Genomic DNA, 18,870 nt, shown 5'->3' on the forward strand with positions numbered 1-18,870 from the left:
AAGTGTTTGACTTTAGACACAAGCGGCGTTGGTAAAAACGAACCAATTACAAAGAGATATGTTTGTCCAATTTTAAATCACTCATCAAGAAGGACACCCAGATTTCGCACAACAAGAAGATCTGAAGGCCAATAAGCTGCCCAGATCTAAGCTGGTAGCCTGAGAATGATCAGTAGGACTGAAAACAATCACCTCTGTTTTAGCTTCATTTAACGTAAAAAAATATTGAGCTAGGCAGAGTTTGACCTCGTCTAAGCACTTTAGTAAGGTACTACAGTGCTGAAGGATAATTTCTCTTAATAGGTAAATAAATCTGGGTATCGTCAGTGTAGAAATGAATAGACACCCATGCCTTCTTAGAATGGAACCCAGAGGAAGCATGTACAGGGAAAAAATGGAGGGTGCCAATATCAAGCCTTGAGGGAGTCCACAGGTGAGAGAAGCAACAGAGGAAGAGAAGTCACCTAGTTTGACAAAACATAATTCTCAAGGATAAAAATGACTGAAGCCACTAAAGGACCATAGCTTTTAGGCCCACGTCTGTCTCTAGATAACAAGATAACAAAAGAGCAGTCCGCAGTGTCAAATGCTGCTGATAAATCCAAGAGAACCAGGACTACAGAATCACAGATAGTTAAAAGGATATCGTTCAACACTCTGAGAAGTGAAGCTGTTGTCTATTCCACTTAAAGCCATTCAAATGAATTGTCAGCGCTGGTTTGTTTGGATAGCTCCATGAACCATGTGACACGTGTCGACGCCGGTGAGATCAAAGCTTGTCTTAACTCTGTTTTTCAATGGCTTTGGCTTTAACCGAAGAGCTACATTTTATGATTTACTGTACGCCACATTGTAGCAGCATATAAACCTCCTTATGTACACACTGCTGCCAGTTCGAGTGTTGTTTCCAGTCGTCTTCGCTGGTGATGTGCAAATTAGTCACAGCGCCCCCTAACGCACGGATGAATAATAGAATAATCAATTCAGTGAAGGGACAAAGGGATTTAATTACTTTTTATTACAAAATAATATAACACGGTTGTATCACATCAGGGCTACAGGCAAATAACCTGATGTGTTAGAATAATGTAACCTGTTACGAACATGTTATTTTTAGTAAGCAATAATAGACCTTTGTCAGGGTAGCACTATAGTTTTTAAAGGAATGTAAATGAGTTTGTTGTAGTAGTTTGTTGTAGTTCTACACTTTGGTAGAACCGATTGTTCAGCTAAAAAATTACTTTCAGTAAAGTTTTCATAAAACGGTTTTGTAAAGTAGAGTTATGAAAATGACTGATCTAGGATTTTTATACAGTGCATGCCATTGTCTATCTCTCACAGCCTCGTTTTCAGTTTAATATGGTTACATTTAATATCCTGATATGGTCTATTTACTGATAACAGTTACTGATTCTTTATGATCAACTTAGGCTCCCAATGCTTTTGGGAAATGCAGTCCAGTCTGGTTTTGCAAGCCAGATCAAATCATTCTTTTAAAATATCAGATTCAAACAAACAATTATTTCAGGAATCTGCTATCGCTGCTGCTTCTGTCAGGAACAGGTCAAGGCAAAATATGCTCTCCAGAAGGCTATGTATTAGAAAGGGTGAATGAAACATGATTTAAGTCTGAAAGTAAATAAGTGCTGGAGTCTGTCTTGGATATCACATTCACTCTTGTGCTTTGTACTCTAAGCTCTCTCTATGCCTGTGATTCTTTTATCCCCTTCAGTGTCCGGCTTTAAAGTGGTATGCTAGGAGCAAAACGCTGCGGTGTCATCTCCCAGTTTACTGTGGCAAAGGAAAACTTTCACCAGTAACCTTGATCTTAGTATTGGCGTGAAATGATGTAGAAAGAGAAAAATTGCTGGTTCGTCTCAAAAAGTATATACGCTTGAAGCTGTTGTGATCTAAAACGTGTCTTTGGTGAGATGAAAGGGCGGACATGAACCTCAGCACTACTGTGACAGAAGTATAAGCATTAGACTACAGGATTATACTACTGCATCTTCATGTTCTGAAGTGGCTTTCTGTTACTTTGGAGATTAAAATATTGCAAGTTTATACTGGAGGGTTAAATTGGGATTTTGGAGGGAGCATTAAAACCTGCTGGTGGAGATTAAGATGAAACAATCATACACTATAGTTGTCATTCACCTGCCCCCTTTTTTATTATTATTTTTTGTCATAGTGAAAATACCCTTTAAATGTATTAATCTAATATTTCTTCATTTCATATTCATTATGTTAGTCACTTTGACTAAAATGTCACTAAACTTAATTCAATAATTAATATTTAGGTCGATGAGAAAATCCACAATTAAACCAAATATATATTTACACATATCAAAATGTACAACAAAAACAACAAACCATGTTTTTTATCCTTAGGTGTGTTATAATGGGTTGTAGAGCTGCTTTATATCTGATTCAATTTCATTTCATAATTGATGCATTTTGCAAAATGGACACTGTTTGAACTGAACTGAACTGAACTGAACTAATTCGAATCAACACTGAATTGACTCAAGCTGAGTAACAAAACTATTGTCTTCTGTAGAGCTTCTGTCAAGAGAAATTGACTCATTTAATAATTGATGAACTTTACAGTTATTGTAACTGAACCGAATCAACACTGAACTGACTTAAGCTAAACGTGACTCTGTCTTTGTAGAGCTGCTTTGTATCCGAATTTGTCTCATATTTGATGAAGTGTACATAATTTTTTTTATTTTTATTTTTTATTACTTTTAAGCTGCTTTGAAACAAGTGTTAAAGGTAACTGGACTATTATGCAATGTGTGCATTTGCATAATTTTATGCTGATGAAGTTCACGTTGTGAATATGGGCTAAAATGATCTCATAAATAGCCTATAGAATGTATTAGGGGAAGTTTTATATATTAATATATTAAATTCTATATTTTACTATTATACAGACTATTGTTAATCTAGGATTAACACATTAATAGTGTCAACAGTATGTTTTATTAATAATAATAAAGAAAACTTTAGCACTGGAAGCAGTATAATAATTATGCAATTAATTGTCTTGTTCCCTCAGTTGCACCTCAGCAGTGATTCACCTTGTTTGAATTCTTGCCATACTGGAATTGGCCTTACATTCATCACATGTTTCAGTATCTCAAGGTCTGTCTTGTGCTAGGAATCTATACCTTCAAGAACAGAGCACTTCTTGAGTTTGTTTCATCTACTCTCTTTCATCTTCCTTCCAGACAGCAGGGAAAAATCTATATTCTATAATGCTACCTTGATTCATGCCCCCTCCCCATACAATAATACTGTAGCTCTAACAAAGTGAATTAGCAGAGGAAAACAAACAAAAAAAATGTAGTCATCATCTTTTCACACACAAATAACTTTTAAGCCTTTACAGCTCAACACAGACAAACAAATCTTAAAATGTATTTAAATATTTATAAATATTTAAGATTTATTTTCTCACATTGTGACGTTTTTTGATTGAACATCCAATTCAAATATAGATTTTGAATTTCTCAAAGATGGATTTTCATGCCTCAATGAATTGACAAATAGAATTTATATTAGAATTCACACATTTGGAAGGTTAGATTCAGCAGTTCATCCCTGCTGGTAGATGCCATACTTCAGTGGTTCCAAAAACACCTGATTCAGATCATTAGCTCATTAGTAGAAACTCCAAAATCTGGGTGTGTCAGACAAAAGAGAGATGCAAAATGTGCTGTGTTGGGGGGCCTCTAGGAACGTGGGTGGAACTAAAAAATTGTTGCCCACAGCTCTGGGTGTGTTTGTTCACTACTTATTGCACAAGTTCCAAGTATGCAATACCATCTTTAAAACGCTATGTGTTCTGAAAAAAAGATTTAAAAAAGAAAGTTTCAAAAGAAGCATAAATGGCAGCATTTAGGTCACATACTTACACCCTTAATTTCCTCATGGGCCACAGGAAAACAATATTGTGAGTTCTTCAGAAGTTTGCTGGGAGTATCTTCTTCCTTGTGATCAGCCAAAATAGTATGAGGCACAGTTCATTCTGCAACATCGGCACTTGATGGATGTGTCAATCCCTGCTGTCATGGGTGGAGTTTATTAATTTACAAATAGCTACTGCAATTAAGACAGCATCAAAGGGGAAATGAGATTGCTCCACCCTACAGAGATTTCAGCAGCCTTTAACTCCTGCACTCAATGCATCAAATTGTGATAGAAGGTGTCAGTCAAGTGGCTGCATAGCAACACAAATGCAACTCAAGCCAACAAGTGTGACATTTAAGCAGGGGGTAAACAGAAACATTTAATTGTGAAATTCTAATCAGTCATGTTGTATGCAAAACAACGCTCACACTGAGTTTATGAGATGGATCTGATGGGTTATTTGAATAATATTAAGAAAATGTTTTGAAACATGATATCTTTTGCCTGTTGATATTTGGCTTATCTTTGCAGCCCACATTTCATTATTGATCTCATTCCACAAGAAAAACCTTGAGTAAATGCTCCAGATCATCAAAACTATGAAAAGACAGAACACTGATTACAAAAGGAATTAGCCTTTTTAATCTTACATTGCATTGAAAATTTACATAATAGTTTCATACATTTTACAAATAATTTCTTCACAAAAATATAATTTTCTTTACAAAACTTTTTTATTATTTTTTTTAAACTCTTTTTATATTTCTTTTGAATGCATTAACATGGGAGGAGTACCAAGCTGTACTGCAAATATTCATCTGTTTGATCGAAAAGTGTCTATTTTTTATCATAAATGTGTGTTTTCTTTTATTGCAGTCAGTTATTTCAAAAGCTGTTGTTGGCAAATAAGTTCAGACTGGCGGAGGAACTTAAAATGTCTCATACGGGCAACAGTGTTGGATAAAACGGAATATCTGAACCATATATTTCATTGGTGGGGAGAAATCAAAATACATAAACTATATGGCAGAGGTGAGGAATGAGTAGAGGAATTGGGGAAGCAGCAGACCTGGGTCACATGGTTTTTTGGTAGGCACTGTGTAAAAATCTGCCATGTATTTAAAACAATTCCTAGAGACACATAATGGATTAAAATAAATCGGTAATATCAATGACGTGCAAGACTGCAAATCCCTATGGCTGAGTGCAAAAAATAATGCAGAAAATATCACAGGTTGGTTTGTTGGATTTTGGAACTTCAGGACAGTGATGTCAGCATAGCCTCCTGAAGACTGCAGCATTCACTTCTGCCAATGCACAACAGCCTACATGGACTGTAATATCACATTCACAATTATTTTCAATATCCTTTCGGTATAATATGTTTAGGAAAATGTGGTGGTGAGTACTTTAGAAGGCACTGGAATGAATCTCACAGCTTGCAGGCCTGGAAGCAGATAACCAACTGTGTCTGACCCTGATTTTTATAACAAAAAGTGTTCATAACTTCATCTCCTACCACATATAGTGTGCCTCTCTTGTTGACAATGTGATATGTCTACATTTCCTTCATAATAACTTTGTTTAGGTTAACCAAACCAACTTCTGCTGCTGATTTTATGAATGTATTTAGTTTAAAACACAACAAGGTCAGACATAACTGGAAAAGTGTTTCATGGGCCGTATGTACACGATAGATATGCTCATATTGTTGCCACCATATATCAATATACCTTAAGAAACATGCATTTGTCTGTTACTGTATGTAATCTGAGGTTTATATAAAAGTATACTGTATAAATGTCAAGTGCATTTCATTTTATACAAATTTGTATATAATAACAGTAATAATAAGAATGGCAAGTTGTTATAATTATAACCAAATCATCATATCAAATTCGTTTCGCAAATACAAATGGAGCTCAATGACACATCCGCACTGAAACACCAATTAAAAATAAATAGAAAAGAAAAAGTAATCTGCAGGCTTCAGGTCAAAATGCTGACATTTGTCCTACGGCGTATTCTGAAGATCTGGTGGCTTATCAAAAGACACACATACTGAATATCAAAGATCTATAACAATTATATATATATAAAAAAAAATCCTCAGGAGGTAAAGACACACCATTTTCCCCACACATTTTCTCTCTTGTTTTACCCAAACACATCATACATTACTGAATGCCGCAACGTCCAGTCACAGAGATGACTGGTGTCATTAGGAACCAAAGCAAAAGGAATGACTGAGAATGAGCTGTAAATAAACATTTGCGTACCATACAAAACCATCAGGGAAATAATAAAAGGGTTGCTGTGAATCTCCTCATAAACTCTTGCTAAAATAGTTCTCTCTTGGCTTCTCCCATGTGGTAATATATAGCACAAAAATATAGGTGGTGAAGGCTCCTCATATATATGCAAGTAGATTTACAGATCCCTTTCCCCTAAAAAAATACCCAGTCAACTGTGAAGAAACACTCACGGAGTGTGAATAAGGTAGCAGAAGAATCTCTTCATGCTTTCCATCATGAAGAAGCTTTTTTGAGTGAGTCTTCAAAAAAAATCCCCCATGATAATGTTTCATATTTCATACATGTCCTTCGCGGACGCACATGGTCAAATGGTTCCTGAAGAGTGTGCTTTATATATCAGAGGAAGGGCAACAGCGTTTGTGCTAGACATCCTCTGTGAGTCTCGGACAAATCCGTCCATGACTGTAATGCGATTGTTTCCACCTCCATTTAAAAAAAACAAGGCAAAAATCCTTAAATAAAAAAAAACAAAAAAATACTCCAAAGATGTTCTCGAGTCAGACAGACCTAATTATACCATTGTGCAGACTGTGTTCAGATTGGGGTCAAATCGGACAACTTTGCTTTCCGAGGACTTTGCGTTGGTGTTGTACATGGGGTTCTCGAAGGCGGCCTGCCCGTTGTTGTTCTCGTGAACTGAACAGCCTGTGTACTGGGTTTTTGGAGTAGTCCTGTCAGAGCGATACAACACACACACAAGACATGACATCAGAGCGTCATTAGAGTAAAATCTGCAGCCGCTTTGAGAGTTTGGAAAGACAGGTATTTGGAATTATGCAGGGAAGAAAGGTAGCATCTAATTATGATCACATTCAATAACCTGCAAATGAGCTAATTCTGTCTCTAAAGACAGTATCTGTCACCATCTATTTCTTTCCATTCTGCAACAAATGATGATGATTTGGTCAGAGGCTAATTTTTTAATTTGTTCTGATCTGTCTAGAATAACAACTCCAGAAACAAACTTTGACAAACGAGGATAGACGGCAAGACTCACCGCTGCTTGTAGAGATAAAATCCGAAGCCTGCAAATATCAGGGCGAAAAAAGGCACAAGGATTGCTATGGCCACAGAGCTACTGTTTGTACCATGTGGTGGATTTGAAGAATTATTACTTTCCGACATATTCAAACCTGCAAGAGATCGAGAAACATTCGTTTTCATTTTTGTATGCATTTGTGTGTTAGTGCCAAAAATTTTTAAACATTGATGAAACAGGGTGGGATAAAATATTTTACAATGAAAAAAAAAATATCAAGATGGAGTCTCATACCTAGCCTTTGCAGGCCAAACTGGCCGTAGTCTTTACCCTGTATAAAGCCTTGAAAGACATATGTGGACCCGTCTGGTTCAGCAGACACCTGCCGGCAAACAATCAAACAGATCAATTGCCCTGCAGACCCATGGGAATATATTTTCCACTTACAATTACTACTGCTCACACAGATTGCCAAAATAAAAGATAAACTGACAAATAAATGATCAACATGCTGAAATATCTTATTAGTTATTAATGGTGAACAGTTAATTATTATTATTATTTTTAATTCCTTAACTATGCTTCAGTAAATTTTAAGTTCATTAAATTATCTGAAACTTTTGTTACTACTCTCTAAAGCATGATATTTGATGTTTCTCTTCACTACTGTATGTTTCAGAAAAAAAATGGCTTTCCTTGTTATTCTTAAGTGAAGACATCAACACCTGCTGTCAGAACCAGGTAGTCATGTTTTATTGGTAAATAATAATTTTTAGTATTTTGAGATGATTGAACTGGTTCACAAAATGTATTTAATTATTAGTTTTTTAATTCAACTGATATGATCAGTGGTGGACTGAGACAATAATTCAGGCTGGGAATTTGACTCCATCTCAGCCACTTTCGCTGCTGCACGATTGCCGAAGATATAGCCTCCAGATACAGCCAAGCAGGCAGTGTGTTGCTGACGTTGGGTCATGTGGTAGTGTCATTTTCAAACCGAGATTGCCTGTTTAGTAGATTCGGAGAGGTCCATCAATTCATTCCTAGCTGCATATCAGCCTATCACACGTCAAGCTGACTGCACAGCAGACCAGAATGACCGTCAGGCCAGCAGGAGATGTCCCAGTGCTCCAGATGGCCAGTACACCCATGGATGTGATTGTAGTAGTTGATTACTTTGTACTTTTACTGAAGTAGAAGTCAGTGTTATTTTAGTTTTAAGATACTATTATAGTTTTTATTAATACTTATACAATTTTATTTAAAAAAGATTTTCTGTTTTAATTTTAGTAATTAGTTAAATTTGAGTAATTTTGTCGTATTTTTTCATTTGTCATTGTTATTTTTTTAATAAGTCTATATAGTTTACATAAATTTTTAATTCAGTGATAGTTTTAGTTATTTTAGTTCTAAGTTAAGATAAACTAAATTAAAATAAGAATTTCCGTTAATGTTTATTTTATTTCAAGTAATGAAAATATTTTATGGCTTTAATTTTAGCTTCAGTTTTAGTTAACTATAATAATCCTGGTAGAAATGTAATATAGTTGTACTTTCACTGGAGCAATACTTAATCAATGTATCTGTATTTTAACTCAAGTACAGGACGCGTGTACTTTATCCACCATTGCATTTTAGTATATAACACTGTATTCTTCTGTATAAAAAAAACCTAAAATGATAATGGCACTAAAACAAGACACATGTGCACATACAAATCCATCCAGGGTCCACTGCTCTTCTTTGATCTTGCTGAGTGTGGTGGGTGAGGATGCTTTCACATGATACACCAGCAGCATCAGACGTGCTTCGTGGCTCTTATAGACACCTACGGCAGAGAATAGAGAGCAGACAGCTGTCTACATGTTTCATGTACACATTTCATTCTCTTATTGCTTTCTTCTTGTCTTGGTCACTCTCTCTGACTGCAGAAATGCACACATTCTATGGTCATAGTCTGACCACAAAATAAAAGTACTGACAAGCCCTGCATTACATAGACACTGATCTGTCAACAAGCACTCCTCCTGACCTAACTGCCCACTTTCTAAACTACAAACAAGAACCTAATTGAGAACATATATAGATGGCTAATGGCACTCCAGCATTTTGGGTGAACAGATAGATTCCACTGTCCTTCAAATGGCTGATGACTAATCAGTCGATGGTTCGTTGTTGCTCCTATCATTATGATCACATTACCATTACGACAAGTCAATTTTTCACATGAGTGACTAGTGGTTTATTCACCAGTGATTATTCTTGATGGCTGGCCAATAGCAGCGTCTAAGATTAATTAGATGATGTAAAGCATATTTCAGTTGTATAAAGACTTGTGAGGGGAAGGTAATACAGTCAGTCTAATGATCTAACTCATTAGTGGTCTAGTTTAATTTTACTCTGATGTGCCGTATCAGATTCTGTGTTAGTAGGAACACACAGTCCTTATGTTTTCTACCTCTGTTTGTATGCCTGTATTATAATGTGTTCCCTATCTCTCTGAAAATACAAGTTATGTTGTGACGACATAAGAGGTCTAACTTCTGAGTTTGAAAGAAAACGCCAATGAAAATTAGCTAGTAGATTTTGCATGCTTAACTACTCAAGGCGGCAGTGAGCATCTACTCATTAGACTTTTGCTTCGGAGCCAAGTGGTTGTATGAAAAACTGTTATACTCCACCAAGCCATTTATTTGCTGTGTGCCGGGAAAGTGTTCTGGTTGGCAGTATGGCGCGAACAGCGGTGTCCCTTTCAGCGAATCCCCTAGGTCAGGGATAGGCAACTCCGGTCATGGAGGGCCACTATCCTGCTGAGTTTAGCTTCAGCCCTCATAAAATCTCACCTGTCTGGTGCCTTTCTAGTAATCCCGAAAACACTGATTGCCTTGTTCAGATGTGTTTAATTAGGGTTGGAGCTAAACTCTGCAGGATAGGGGCCCTCCAGGAACGGAGTTGCCTATCCCTGCCCTAGGTGCTTCAACTAGCAGATTTCAAAGAGCAGATTTCAGAAAGAGCAAAGAGCAAATCATGAATAATTTTTGTCTTTTTAAAGGTGCTGTTTCATCCGTGTTCTCTTGGAAGTGGTAGTTTCCTGTTCTCTGACAAAGGCCGGGAGCGTTGTCTTCTATGTCTGGGGGTCAGCTCGCTGAAGACGCATTCATGGATTGTTCATGCACACACTGCGAGAGCATAACCATGGCAACATTGCGATTGCATCTATCTGTTCTTGAAGGGAAAAGAGCAGACACCTCTTTCACTACCCATCCCGTTTTCACTGCCACAAGCAGAGGACTGCCGGTTAGCGCTTTGGGAGATTTGAGGGTGACGGTGAGAGCTTCTCCACCGGCCATGCCCCACAGACCTCACACTCCTCCTGCAGTGCTTGTCCTGTGTGGCTGCTGAGCGCTTTTGTTGGGCTGTCTTATGGCGGTCCCGGCATTTCATTCGGTGTGCTGCCGTGAGATGTCGATCGCCACCACCGAATAGGACCCAGAGTTGACAGCCATGCTTGCCTGGGCATCTGTGAGCATCAGGCTGGAGGTGAATTCACCGCCCAGCCTTGAGTGCTTGTGGCTGGACAATTGGTTTTCTCAGTGTGAAGCACAGATCACAACTGCTTTCTATTCTGGTTCCTTTCTTCCCGTAGGTGCATGAGGAAGTGACGTAGTTGTGGACGGCCCATTTTACATCCAGAAGCCACTCGTCTCATTCTTCCATCCTCGATACCTTTGATGATGTGCATCTAGCTTTGTGCCAGTTCTGGCCGCCGCTGCTGGACAAGCAGCAAGACAACACTGCGGCTGTTTTGTGAACGGCAACTCCATCCCCAAGTGTTTCAACTACCAGCTGTACTATTCCCTGACCCAGGCCCCCCAGAGCACGTATGCACAGGCACACAGCTGGCCCCGGGCTCTGTGCAAGTATGCATTTCCCCCGGTAAACCTGCTCACACAGACACTGTGCAAGGTCAAGGAGGACGAGGAACAGGTCCTATTGGTTGCGCCTCACTGGCCCATCTCAACCTGATTTTCAGATCTCATGCTCCTTGCGACAGCCCCTTTTTTAAAAGTCAAAGTCACTTTTTGGTAAGTGAAGAGTGCCTTGTATTTGGGCTGGCCTACTGTCACATTGTCCTGAGACCCCGGCCTGTATATGTGCCCTAGGTTCCCACCACTCGGAAAATGCAAGTGCTGCCCCCAGAGGAGGCAAATCCTTGGCATTGCTGTGTCCTGTAAGAGCATTACTTATATGCGTGGACCACACCAAGAGCAGAGAGGGAAGGCTGAAAGGGAAGGCTATCTCCAAGCAGAGGTTGGCCCACTGGATAGTGGATTCCATCGCCTTGGTGTATCAATCCCAGTCTCTTTTGGCAGCTGTTCCATCCAAACGCAGAGACCCATTCCACATGTAGTAATGCCCCCTGGGTCAGTCCATATCAGTATTTCCACATGTCACCTCCCTACAGGATGTGGTCTCTGTAGTGACCTTTTCCCAAATGTTTGCTTCCCCATCGTTCTGCCAGGCTACATACATAACCCTTGTTCCCTGATGGAGGGAACTGAGACGTTATGTCCCCATGCCACAACCTTGAATCACTTGCTGTTGCCAGAACACGTTCTTTGCTCCTTAGCATAAAACCTAATGAGTGGATCCTTGCTGTCATCTTCTATACTTGTATGCACTGGGAGTGGCTCAGCATGCAAAATCCACTAGCCAATTTTGAGTGGCATTTTCTCTTAAACGCAGAGATGATTGGGCTCCCAAGTTACACCCCTAATTTCGTCACAACATGATTTCTCCATTCCCTCCATCAGGAAAAATGGTTGTGTATGTAACTTAAATGTTTTGTCAGCTCAGTAAATCTGCAGAGTTTAACAATAAACCAACCTGAAAGCAGTAGTTCCATGTTGCTGCTCATTAATGTGACGTTAACTCTACCCGTGGTTGTATTAAAGCTTGTGATACTTAAAGTCATTGGTTGTTTTCTTCCTTTGTAGTTGTATGAGCCCTTCCAGACATAGTTAGGGGCAAATACATCATCAGGAACTGTGAATAAAAAAAAAATTAAAGGCACATTTAATGTTATTCATAATATTATTAAAATAATATTATTCAGTATTAGTCATACTGTATATATCTCTGGACATATCATATTCTAGAATACATAATGCTCACACACATCTTGTCTCTTACTTAATCTTGCTCTCTAAGCATATAAATGTAAGACATGTAGTATGCTCTAAGAAAGTCTGCCAAAGTTCAGTAGGATGATCTTGTGATTCTAGTCGAGTTTCTTGCAGCTGCCAGACTACTTTACAGTCAAACTAACTGTAACCCATTTTCTCCTCATTAGTCCCCTCCTCCTGGGGCTGTGGTCTGGAATACATCATGGATAGCAACTGTTTAAGGTAACTTGGTAACTTAAGGTAAATTGCTCTCTGTGGCCAAATAGAGGACAAAATTATGCATCCTAAATGAGGTGCACTTAACACTCATAAGTGGTCTCTCAAATGAAACCCCATTTCATAATAACAGTGCACCCACCATTTAGCTTCGGACTCGGTGTTCCTGGGACTGGTTTAATAGGCTTTTCAGAGAGTTTGGAACCCGCTGGGAAAGAGATAGCAAAAATGAATAAAAGCATTTCTCTTAAAAAAGATTGACAGATCAAATTGTCACCACTTTTATCATGTCATGCGTACAGTAACATCCCCAGGCAACAGTGTTCCTCCTTTCTTCCCTTTCACTAAGAAAAATCAGGTGACTGCAGACAGCAGGGGGTGATCTGGTCAAAATATCATGCAGCATAACTGAACATTCAAATGTAGGCTGTTTATGACAGGTGCAGGAAATGAGGGAGAAACACAGTTTGGAGAAGCTCTGTGTCGACCACTCGGGAATTATAATTTTTTTTATAGACAATCACATCTGTTTATGTGCAGTAATTACTGGAAAGCCTGAAGTGTACAGCTGTGTGCATGCATGGCGGCATGTGCTGGCTGCTGGGGCAGCGCTTGGAGCTGCAGGATCAAGATGAGGAACATAAAATCACAGCACTGCAGCATGCTGGCCACATGCTAGTGCTCCGGCACCCCACCTGAGCACATGCTCACTTGGGCAGGGAGTGCAAAGTCACAGTTATCAGAAAGGTGATATGATGTCTTGTTTAACAAAATGTGCCATAATACAGAATAGACAAATCAATTACATTTAATTTTTACATTTAAACATAAATAGAGAAAAGGCTATGAAATTAGGGATATCATTAACTATTTTTTTGAGGGAGGCTCTTGGTGGTGGTCTATGTGAAATATGGAATGAATGAAAAGAAATGAAAACACTTTAATACTTAAACAATTTAGTACTTGTTTACAAGTTGTAATTGTAAAGTGAGCTCTCACCAAGGCTGCATTTACTTAAACTAAAATAATAGTGTGACATATCATTACAATTTAAAATAATTATTGTAAATATTGTAAAATGTAATTTATCATTACAATAGCATTCATTACTCCAGTCTTCAGTCACATGATCCTTCAAAAATCATTCTAATGATTTTCATTTTATGTTCAAGAAATAATTCTTAATATTATAAATGCTAAAAGCAAAAGTTTTTCAAGATTCTTTAAATATTAAGTTCAAAAGAACTATTCTTAAATATAAATCTTTTGTAACATTTTAAATGTCTTTAAGGTCACGTGCGAATGTTAAAAATGCTGGCAGATAATGTGAAGTGTTTGATACCTCGACACACAGGCATCTTCCCAGTCCAGGTTCCATCGGACTTGCAGACCCGATGTTCAGAGCCCCCAGACAAAAAGAAGCCGGTTTGGCAGGTGTAGATGAGTGTGTAACCATAGGAAGGTAGATCCATACCCACGACATCCACATGAGGAGGACTTTCTGGCTGTTTACAACTGTGGGCTACAAAAGAAACAAAGAGTAATTGAAAAACAGAAACAAAGGAAATGAAAGTACTATCCAGCAAACAGCCTCGGTCCTCTTATAATCAGACTTCAAACTTCAGTGGGCAAAATCTAAATAAAGTTTGAACTTTTAAGACAACATGACATGTTTCTTTAACATCCATGCTCTCTCCCTCAGTAGTGGACACCGCCACGTTCCTGTGCCTACAAGAGCTGGCGGAGACCCTTGAGTATGGCAGACGTTGATGCATGCTGGCAGACGGCACGTAAAGGTAGCGCACCTTTACCTGTCACACCAGCAGATCAAACACAAGCCAATGCTCACTCAGTCATTCCAACAGCTCCACCATCACTATGACTTTGATCAAAAGTAGCCAGATTGAGGTTTTGGGTCAGTGCACTGGACCCAGTTCTTTTATCCAAGACTTTGATAAGGGTTCCTATCCATGATCACTACATCAACAGTACTGCCACAAAAGAAAAGAACGTAACCAGGTAAAGAAACTATTACGTTTTCCAGTTAAATTATCTGCATAATATGAGAGTGCAGGGTTTATTGCAACAAATTCTGCTCATTTATTGAGAAAATGTAAATCAAAATGTGCCTCAAACATCTTTGACATTAAATTAATATTGTTATACATACTAAATTAATCTGGAGAAATGACTGGATGTTCTTTTCTAACACTGATAACAAAAGCCAAAATATATTTTTAAATTATATATGATTTGATGTATTGTGAATAAAATCATGATACTAAAACCAATAAGTACATATTTACTTATAGCAAAATAAAATATTTTGTTCCCTAAATTGTGCAAATACTTGATATGAACACAATTATCTCTGTTCCCCCCCCCCAAAATAAATAACTTAATAAATGTATATAATGAATGGATTTTTTACATACACTAGTTGTCTGCATGGCAATACTTTACATTGCTATAAATGATATGATATAGTCCACAAGTAAAAAATAAAACACGATTTCTTTGTAGACGAATCTAGTGGAACGCTAATGGAAAGGGCAACCAGTCATTAACCAATTCTGTGTAAAATAAAAGAGGAGAATGAGAAAGACGATTTAGCACTCAGCCTGACTCTGTGAGTAGCCAACTGCTCTGTGTAAACAAAATTACAGTGCGTAATTATGGAATGATTTAGATTATTCTTGGGGGGAAAAATGGTCTGATTAGGTGCAAGCACACAAAAGCTGTTTTATCACAGATTTACAATTAAATGGGGGAAACTGCTGTGTCTTCCATGCTATCTCATTCTTTAATTTACAAATTAAAAAAAAAAACTTTGGGGCAGTGGCATGATGCAAAATGTAATTAGCTTTAGAAATGCATCAACTGAATTGCAATCTGTCTTGTGAAATTGGAAGCCAGCTGTTTTCTCATACTTCAGCCTGCTTTAAAGCTTCTTTTGGTAAATGGACATAATACAATCACAAGCCTCGTAGCCCACCATGATAACCCACCAGTCCTGAGTGAATCATCTTCATCCACTTTAATTAAACTGAGTTGATGTCAGGGGTATTTTACATTAGAAGGGCTTACAGGAAACGGAATTGAAATTCAACTTTATGATGACATATATAAAGATACAAGCACTTGCTGTGTATATTTTTTTTACAGTCAGAGAAAGATCAAACACACTAATAAGATAAAAAAAAAAAACCTGTTGGTATTGTAACTAAATAAATGAAGCATTTTATTTTTTAGCAAAGTAATTAAAATGGATTATTCAAGGAGTAAGTCTGCTTTAACCCTCTAAGAGCACAGACGTACCTTTATCACTAAGAGATCAGTGATTTGTCATTTGATGAAGTCAACCAGGGGAGTGCAGTCAGGGTATCGCTCTGACATATATCACCCACATAATTCAGAAGCTATTCAACTCAAGTGGCCATTGTGTGGGAAACATTAATCTTCCCTCTTTCAGACAATATGAGATAAGTGATTCTTTTTTAGTATGGTTGATTATGTCCATCGTCGATTCAAATGAACCTCAGAGAAGCAATACATTGGTCAGATCATGACAGTAGTCTCAGAGTCACCCAAAGGTCTGTTTCACACTGCTAGTTCAGGCAATGAGCAATGAGAGCATATTTACATCTACATGGCAATCAATCCAACAGAAACTATAGCTATAAACATCTATATTCAGGCAGACTAAAAAAGTTACTTCTATCAAGCCCAGACATCTTTTTCCAAACAACAGGCGAGTAGTTCACTCTAGAATTTTATGTTGCATCGTAAAAGCCTACACTGCAAAAGATTGTGTTCATAAAGAGCTATCCAGTGCTTTTTCCACCATATTTTCTTCTGATGTTAATTTAAGTACAGAAATAAACCTGTCCTACTCTCTACAGTGGAACGAATACTTTAGACTTAGACTTAGTAGCATGTGATGGATGTTGTGAAATGAACAGTCGTTATGAATATGAACTTGCTTGAACTACTGTCATTAGCAGAGCAAAAACACAAAATAACTGGCCATATGGTGTCTCAAATGCAAATTAACTGAAGTTAATTGATTTGACTTTCAGTGATTTTGAAAGGGTTATACATGCTTTTATCTCGACCCATCTTAACTATTGTAATGGCCTCTATGTACAGTAGGTATCAATCAGGCTTCCCTTAAAACGGTTACAGATGGTACAAAATGCTGCTGCTCATCTGATAACAGGGAAACACAAGCGTGAACAAATTACACCCATACTGGCTTCTCTTCATTGGCTTCCTCTTAGTTTTAGAATTGATTTTAAGGTTTAAGTTTTAGTTTATAAGTCATTAAATGGACTGGTACCAATTTACCTTTCTCATTTAATACAACCGCATAATCCATCAAGAGCACTTAGGTCAGCTGACAGTTTACTCTCGGTTGTACCTCGAACAAGGCTGAAAAGCAGGGGTGACCGGACTTTTGCTGTCTCAGCCCCTCAGCTTTGGAATAACTTGCCCCTATATGTTAGGCAGTCCCACACACTTGCTGTTTTTAAATCCAGTCTTAAAACTTATTTTTAAAGCTTAAAGCTTTAAAAGCTTAAAGCTGTTTTATGTATTTTGTTAGTGTTATTTTTTGCCAGTTTGAGTCATCACAGAGTCCAAGACCTGAAATGATGATCTTGGACTCAGACTTAGGTCCAAGGTCCAAGACAAAGACCATGAAATAATGGCCTCAGACTCATGGACTAGGACTTTACAACTGAGACCAAGCTCAAGAGGATTAAATGATGGTACTGGACTTGATGGACAAGACAAGACCAAAAACAAGAAATGATGTTCTTGGACTTAGATTTGAGTGCCAAGACCAAGAGCATGACATTATAGTCTTGGACTCTGACTCAAGGCCAAGTCAAGACCCTATTTTCAAGCTCTTGGTCTTGTGATAAACTCGGGAGCATGTGGATTTTGTCTGAACATGAACTCAAGTCTCTTTTGGACTCAGCTTTGACTTGTACTCGTCCCATTTCTCTGTAGCTTAATTATACAAATACATTCTCCATTGACCTTTATAAATGAGAAACTTCACCCACAAATATAAACTAGTATTTTAACAGATTCCCATGGATGTGTCATGGAGAACACTTACGGATGCACTCTGGCTGGGTCCCGCTCCAGGTTAGGTCAGCCTGGCAGAGGCGTGTGGTGGAGCCCTGCAGCAGGTGTCCAGGCTGACACTGGAAAGACACCATACTTCCAACCTACAGAAAACACACACACACACACACACACACACACACACACACACACATACCATCAGACACTGTGCTCACATAACTCTAATACTTGCAGTTTTTGAATGACAGAGTTTCACTCCTGAGGTCAGATGCTACAAAATACCATGACTGCAAAGGTGTTGCTTGAAATTTCACATCTTTCAGGTTCCTTCTGCATCTTTGTACGCCATTTGCTTCCCAGACTTGCTCTCTTAAAAGCTCAAATGGATGTGTGCTAACGTCGTGTGGATATTCTCATATATGGTACTTACCTACTTTACTTCCAGCTAATGTAATCACAAGTACATGCACTTAGGAGGCCACTGTGACCTTCCTTCTGGATCACTGGTGATAAAGTGGCATTTATTTCCATAATATATAATGTAGTGCTCCTCATGTGAATGTGGCCACTGAATTTTATAATCAGCAAGGTCATGGGACATAAAAAGGGTTGCATATATGGCTATGAGTGTGGGCTGTTCTTTAGTATACATACGAGGGAAGTAAAATATCAATGTGTCACAGAGTGGCATGTGGGCTTAGCACATTAATTGATTAACATGTCCCTGCTAACTGTGAACACGGTTGACGAGCCATGGACATTGGCGCTTATCTGTGGTGCGCGATATCTCCTCACACCGACTCCAACATAATTAAGCCCTGGAAAGCAAAAGAGCTTGACTGGCTCCTGTTTCTCGAGGCAAGACAAATGATTTACGAATATAGAAAGGATGATATTTAGCCGTTTCATGAAGCCTCTGCAGGGCTTGACCTCTGCTACCGAAACGACTTGAATTCTTAATGCCAGCACATCTTGGTGATAAACGTTCTTTCTCAGCAGTCACTGAGTTTCTGTTTTTCTCTCTTCATGTCTCCCTCAGTTCACCCCTCTGTCCTGCTCCTCTGACAAAATGCAATCAGATTCATTTGCAGTAGTTAAGTAGATTTTTTTGCTCTCTTTTCGAGTGGTTCTGTGGTGGTTATTACATCCATGCATACAT

At 38.3% G+C, this 18,870-nt stretch overlaps 1 protein-coding gene across 4 annotated transcripts in view; it reads right to left on the reverse strand.

The window, feature by feature from the left end:
• Positions 1 to 4,566: 4,566 nt before the first annotated feature.
• Positions 4,567 to 18,870, reverse strand: part of LOC113062137 (CUB and sushi domain-containing protein 3-like) — a 365,289-nt gene continuing 350,985 nt past the window's right edge. For all 4 annotated transcript variants that reach the window (XM_026231758.1, XM_026231757.1, XM_026231756.1 and 1 more), the window contains 8 exons: positions 17,743 to 17,854; positions 13,960 to 14,139; positions 12,760 to 12,825; positions 12,103 to 12,261; positions 8,931 to 9,043; positions 7,507 to 7,594; positions 7,231 to 7,366; positions 4,567 to 6,904 (listed from right to left, as the gene is read on the reverse strand). In XM_026231758.1, coding sequence (XP_026087543.1) covers positions 6,745 to 6,904; positions 7,231 to 7,366; positions 7,507 to 7,594; positions 8,931 to 9,043; positions 12,103 to 12,261; positions 12,760 to 12,825; positions 13,960 to 14,139; positions 17,743 to 17,854 — 1,014 coding nt within the window. In that variant the 3' untranslated portion in view covers positions 4,567 to 6,744. The remainder of the gene's footprint in view (positions 6,905 to 7,230; positions 7,367 to 7,506; positions 7,595 to 8,930; positions 9,044 to 12,102; positions 12,262 to 12,759; positions 12,826 to 13,959; positions 14,140 to 17,742; positions 17,855 to 18,870) is intronic.

This window comes from Carassius auratus, chromosome 44, assembly GCF_003368295.1.
Source record: "Carassius auratus strain Wakin chromosome 44, ASM336829v1, whole genome shotgun sequence".
Taxonomy (NCBI): Eukaryota; Metazoa; Chordata; class Actinopteri; order Cypriniformes; family Cyprinidae; genus Carassius; species Carassius auratus.